The 6,896-nt window shown below is 32.9% G+C and overlaps 1 protein-coding gene across 1 annotated transcript in view; it reads left to right on the top strand.

The window, feature by feature from the left end:
- Nucleotides 1-6,896, top strand: part of STRN (striatin) — a 108,546-nt gene that overhangs the window by 41,724 nt on the left and 59,926 nt on the right. Inside the window, exon 3 of the mRNA XM_003795689.3 lies at nucleotides 2,368-2,441. Within this exon, the coding sequence (XP_003795737.1) occupies nucleotides 2,368-2,441 (74 nt within the window). The remainder of the gene's footprint in view (nucleotides 1-2,367; nucleotides 2,442-6,896) is intronic.

Below are 6,896 nucleotides of genomic sequence, written 5' to 3' on the forward strand. Positions count from 1 at the left end.
AAAAAAAAAAAAAAAATTATTAAACAATTTTTCTGCCATTTTATCCAGTAAAGGGGGGCTTAGTGATCTATCAACATAGAGTAGTTAGGCATGACATTGCCAATTTATCTTATAGTCAGAATTAAAGAAAGAGGAGAGAATAGCAAGATGGATAACATAGTTGAAGTGTCAAAATAGTGGGAAAAATATGTTTAGAAAGTATTTTAGCATATTGACATAAAAAGTAATGTCACTAAGCTTGAAGAGGGTTCAGTGAGAAAAATACTTTTTAGCAAATTTGACAGTTCAGTAGGGAGACCCTGATTTAAGGGACCATAGCTTGTGGTAACCATAGCAGTTCTTTATGTATATATTTTCCGTATGTATTTTGTCTTTGTCAAATTGTTTTGTTTTTGTTTTTGTTTTCATTTTTTTGAGATAGAGCCTTCTCTGTTGTCTGGGGGAAGTGCCATGATGTCATAGCTCACAGCACTCTCAAACTCTTGGAGTCAAGTGATCCTCTTGCCTCAGGCTCTCCAGTAGCTGGGACCACAGGCACCGGCTTAATGCCTGCTAATTTATTAATTTTTTTGTAGAGGGAGGGTCGTGCTCTTGCTCAGGCTGGTCTTGAACTCCTGAGCCACCATGCCTGACTTTGTCACATTTTTAATGAAATGCTAGCTCATAATGTGTTATTTTTATTACATTTATTTTGTAGAATATTTTCTACTGCCTTTTTTGTAAATTCTGTTGCAATTTTTCCTAAGACCACTAGAATGCACTATAATACAGTATTTTGTGTTTGAAAAATTTTTTTACATGTATGTAAAAAATGCCAATAAACTCCTTGAAATTTTATTGCCGTTATTATTTTGAAAGTTTTAATTTATCAGGCTAGTGTTCAGTTGCTCTTTTGACTTCTAAAAGGTATTATTATTTTGTCTTACGGTAAATGAAGTATGTTTCTGGAAAATCAAAAGATTGACAATTGCCAATCTTTTTTTTTAAGTACCTTGTTTTTTTTTTTTTCTGATAACTACAAGTCCAATTAATGTTTTAAATTTTGTCCACTAATAATCAACATTATTACAAGTACATCGAAATAGAGTAGGAAACATTTAGTCCAATGGTAAAATCTTTGTGGTTAAGGGATGCACTGCGAATAGATGTTGTAGATAATTTGGAGCAAACATATTTGCTAAAACTTAAAATACATATATACACAAAGTTAATTAACCAAATAACATAAGAAACAGGATATCAGCTGCCTATAATTTTCATAGGCTTTCTTAAAATAACCCTCTATGAAACTTCAGTTCTTTTTTCCTATTGTAACTACAAAATGATTATTATTGAAAAGTAATCATGAAGGATTCCAGTACTTCATACATTTGAGCAAATAATTTTATTTATTTTATTGATACTTGCATTGAATTATAAAAAATCATATGGTAAGTGCTAAGTTTTTTATTTAGAAAAATATAGCTTTCAAATTTGGCTATTACCCTTTGCTTCTTTCTTAATTACTTTGTTATTTTGTTTTAAATTATTATTGCTTTTATTATTCTCCCATTCTTAACACATTGATTATTTATTATAAATGGCCTCAATATCTTAGAGAGCAAACAAGTCAAAATATATAAATACATTAAGCAGATATAGCCATTTTTACTTTTTAAAGTTTTTACCTTAACTGGAGTATTTTTCTGGTCTCAAATGGTTAAATCTGACAAATCAGAGATAATAATACTCTGTTAACTGTTAAACGAAGATAGATACTATTTCCATTCACTGTACTTCCTGGGTGAAAGAAAATTTATCTTGACTAGTTAAAAAATGACTCATTTCTTTTGGAGTATCTTATTCAGCATTGATGTTTTGGGCTTGATATTTTCTCCCCTTTGTTTACTGTAATGCATACTTGGAAAATTGTAATTACTAGACAAAGCACATAATATCGTAGATGACTTTTCTTTTTAAAAAGCTAAATTTTGAGAAAAGTTAGTTTTACAAGTTTATTTCAAACCTTTTTTATTGTTTTTGGTAGACTTCAACTCTGGTAATCATTGAGAATATTTGAAAAAAAAAGAAAAGAAAATTTGAATACTGCAGAAACTAGACTGTTATTTGGTTCATTGGTAATTATACAAAGAAGATTTATGATTCCCAGCATTATTTCTTTATTTTGTTATAATGATGCTTGATGGTGTAACAATAACAAAAAAGGCAAGTACTTTTATATTAACTTGATACCATGGAGGGCTATGAGCCTTTGAAAGTTCTAGAAGTGTTTAGCCTGAACTGCTGAATACTGATGACTACTGTTACATCTTAAATTTCACATAAATATGTTTTAAGATGGTTTGCATTTTCTCATTTCTTTGTTAGAGCCAAATACCACAAGTTGAAATATGGGACAGAATTGAATCAGGGAGATATGAAGCCTCCAAGCTATGATTCCGGTAAGATAATTTTAAAGGAAGTCTAAGTGATAAAAAGAAATTAATGACAACTATTTTGGTAGCAGCAACATTTAAAAGTTAATTTATAATTATTTGCATGTTACTTATTTTTTCTAACCTGCTTATCTTTTGGCATTAATCACTTAGTGTCATTTAGATCATTTTCCACTACCTTCCTTCCTTTTCCATCTTCCCCTTTCTTTTAGTTCCCCATTTTCTGCTTATGTTCTACACTTACTGGAAGGATCAGAATTCATGGGGTAACATGCACCAACATAACCTTGTCTTGCTGGGTCTGCCCAGCATTAATGGGAACTTTGAGATGTGCAGTACAAAGTACATCATGCCCTTGAAATCCTGAGAAAGAGTAGTAACCTTGGAGGTAAGAGATTTCTTCTTAAAGCACAGGGGGATTTCTAATTCCTGAAACCTAATTCTTCATTTTCAGGTAGACAACTGTTTTGGACTTTCTTACCCACAGGAGGTTCTGTAACCAGAAGAACATGTTTAACAGCTGTAACATTTATTATCTTTTTGTGTTGTTTCTTCTTTTTCCTTCTACTTTCCTCTTCATACCACCAAACAATACCAAGTGGTACTTACACATAATCAAATATTAAAAAATGTAGATATAATTCACTTTTTAGTAGGCATAAGGGAAAAGTGAGAAAAATTGTTCAGAAGTTATCATCACATTCTGATGAATATATTTTTGGCATAACTTCAGATTAAACTTAATCTGAAGGTATCATTCATATCATTTACCTTGTGCTGAGGTCTTTATGTACACATATAGGGTAGTCAAAAAGTTCCTGTGCAATTTTAGGGAGTGTGTGATTTAAAATTGCACACGAATTTTACGTACACTCTGTGTATTATCTTTAATTCTTAAAATAGTTATTCAGTAAAGACAATATTTATTCTCTTTTTATGTATGTGAAATTTAAACTCAGAAATAGAGAAACTTGCTTAAGGTCACAGAACTATTAAGTGATGGGATATGGAGCTGAACCAAAGTTTGTCTGACTCCAAAATTTATATTCTTCCCACTTTGCCACACTGCTTCTATATTTGACAATGTATGAAACAACTTTCCAAAACGAGTTCTAAATGTACTGCCAATTTTATAGTTAATTCAGGGTAGTAATATTAATGGAGTTCCTCAGCTGAATATTAAATCCTTGAGATTTAGAGCAATACCAGTGTTGTATTTTTCCCTTTGTTTTTTAATTGTTGTGTCTTTTACTTTGTCTGTTCTTGTAACCTGAGATGTACTTAAATTAAAAATTTAACAATCTAGGCTATTTGTTAAAAACGATTCTAAAAATATAGTCTGATTAAAGCAAATGATTTTAATCAGTATTACATAAAAGAGTTTTTATTTTGTGTTACATACTAGTTTAGAAGTATAAAGACCTGGTTGTAATACATCTAAAAAAAATGTATAAACAAATAGCATGGTTCAATAAAAAGAACTTTGGCTTTAGAATCAGGTAAATGTTGGTTTGACTCTACCCTTACACTTTAATATCCCTATAATATTACTTAATTTCTCTGGGGTTGCTCCATTCCTGGCATGTAAACTAGGAAATATTCTGGGAGAAGAGATCACTTAGGGGCCTCATTCAGAGTAAGAAGAGGACCCAGAAGGTCTTGAAGAATGGCATTGTAGAAGAATAGAAACCTGATAAGGACTACATTAATGGTAGGAGGAAAGCCAGAAAAGTGGAAACCAAGAGAAGAGAGGATTTCCAGAAGGAAGGACTGTTTAGCACTACAGATTAATTCCCAGAGTGCTGAGGAATATCTATAGATTAAGTGATACACAGGTTGCTGAGAACTTTATTCCAAGTGGTTTTATGGAAGAAGAAACAGACTGAGCATACTCAGCTTTCAGGAAGCTTAGGTTGTCAGGGTGAAGGAAAGGTATTAGAGGGCAAGAGCTTGAATGGATGCATCATGAAGGAGAGAGAGAGTGTGTTTCTTAGAGGAGGAGCTAGTAAAAGTAGAGATACTTAAAATAGGACGAAGTGATAGGAAGTAGGTTCTGAACATAACTGGACAGTGGTAGGAGAAGGGTATCTTCTGTTGTTAACAAGAGAAAATGCGGAAAGTTAGGTAACAGGTTTATAGATTTGGGTTTCAGTTTCAGGTGGGTATTAAGGGATGTCCATAGCTTTATGAATAAGACAAGAGTATCTGCTAAGAGTGTGTCTGTCAGATGTTTAAGAACAGTAGGGGGTTAAAATACTGATGGTGAACAGGAGGACAGAGTGACTAGGGAATACAGTAGGATAGAGAAAAGCTAAGGATCCAAGTGAGGTGTCTGATCATTAGTGTATGTAGAAGCTCTAGTCTTCACACTTGGCAGCCTAGGTAAAATTAAAGAGAATGCATATAATTAATATTTTAATTCACTGAATTAATGGAGGAAAAAAGGGACAAGAAAATTGGCAAAAGAATGAATGGTTGAAGTGATAGACTATGAACTAAAACTATAGAGGGAAAGAGGGAAGAAAGGGAAGACAGAAGAAGTAATGGGTAGGTTAAAAGTAAGGAGGAAGGTTCTGGTCTAGAGTAGCAAACTGTATTTTTCTAAGACTGATGATCCAAACATTTATTTTCTTTCACCCTTTTCTTTTCCTTTCCATCACACATTTTCTAAAACAATTTTCACAAAAATTTACTTTTCTTTTTCTTTTTTTTGGTCCTACTTCCAAACCTTATGTTTCTATTTTAGGAGAATATATCTCAGGCTTTATTCTCCTATTTAATATTAGAAGCTAGTTATTGAAAGTTGAATATTTATACAGTGTAGCATGTTCTGCCTTTTAATTGAGATAGTTAGACCATTTACATTTATTGTGATTATTGATACTAGGTTTAACTCTACCACCTTGGTAATTTGTGTTCTGTCTGTTCAATCTGTTCATTGTTTCTCTATTCTTTTTTTTCAGCCCTCTTTTGAATTAATCACATAATTTTTTATGATTCCATTTTATCTCTTTTGCTGACTTATTAGCAGTAACTCTTTGTTATTTTAAGTGGTTGTTTTATGGTTTATAGGGTATATCTTTAACTTACCATTTTTCTTCAAGTGATAGAGTCACTGCTTCCTATATAGTATGCGTAACTTATACCAGTGTACTACCATTTCTCTTCTTCCAGTCTCTGTGCTGTTGTTGTCATATTTTATATGTGTGTTATAAACCACATACTCATTATTCTTTATGAAATAATATGAAAAAAATATTTCTACTGCTCATCATCCTTTGTGTATTACAGTGCCATCTGGTATCATTTTCCTATAGCCATAAAGTCTTCCTGCAACTTACAACGTAGGCTACTGAGGAATTTTTTCAGCTTATGTATGTTCAAAAAAATCTTTTTTTTGTTCACAGGCATTGTTCGTGATGAGATACCTGCTTGTAGTTTTTATCTTTGTTTTTCTGTATATAATCTTATCTTTTTCTCTGATTGTTTTAAGATTTTTTTTCCTTATCATTGGTTCCAAACAATTTTATTTTGACATTCCCTGGTGTAGTTATCCCTCCCCACATGTTTCATTTCTTGTTTTAGGAGACAGAGTCTCACTCTTCTGCCCCAGGATAGAAGAAGTGCTGTAGGCTTAGCCCAGCTCACAGCAACCTCAAACTCTTGGGCTCAACCCATCCTCCTGCCTCAGCCTCCAGAGGAGCTGGCACTTATAGACACCTGCCACAATGCCTGGCTAATTTTTCTATTTTTAATAGATATGAGGTCTCACTTTTGCTTAGGCTGGTCTCAAACTCCTGAGCTCAAGGAGTCCTCCTGCCTCAGCCTCCCAGAGTGCTAGGATTATAAGTGTGAGCCACCACACCCAGCCTCCCACATGTTTCTTATTATTGGGATTTATTTAGTTTCTTATGTCTGTGGGTTTAAGGTTTTCATGCAATTTGGAATTTTTCTGCCCTAATTTCTTCAGATACTGTTTTGTTTCCCCTCCTTGTGCTATGATCTGGAAACTTTCTTATGACAGTACCTCAGATAATCATAAGGCTCACCTGCTCCCCTTCTGTCAGATATTACTGTCTTTGTTGCCTCATGTCCAGTATTTTGAAAACCATTGTTTCATTTATTTTGTATAATAGTTGTTTCAGCAGGTAGGTAAATGCAATCTCTGTTTCTCCAAGTTGACTAAAAGTAGCAAATATTTTTAAAACTAGGAAGAAATTCAACTATTATCTACTTTGCCACTGCACCCAGCTTTTTTCTTAAACCTCAAATGTTACCCTTAGAGTCAGATTTCATCTCAATATAAGAAAACACCTTTTTTTCTTTCTTAAAGAAGATGAGGGTACATTGTTATTTGATTTATCTTTATTTTTAGTAAAGTATAATTTACCTGTAGTAACATTCACCATTTTTATTGTTGCCACAAATTCCTCCCTCCTCACTCTAATGCCCTGCCAAAAT

The sequence above is a fragment of the Otolemur garnettii genome, unplaced genomic scaffold (genome assembly GCF_000181295.1).
Source record: "Otolemur garnettii isolate 467f Iridium unplaced genomic scaffold, OtoGar3 scaffold00095, whole genome shotgun sequence".
Classification (NCBI taxonomy): Eukaryota; Metazoa; Chordata; class Mammalia; order Primates; family Galagidae; genus Otolemur; species Otolemur garnettii.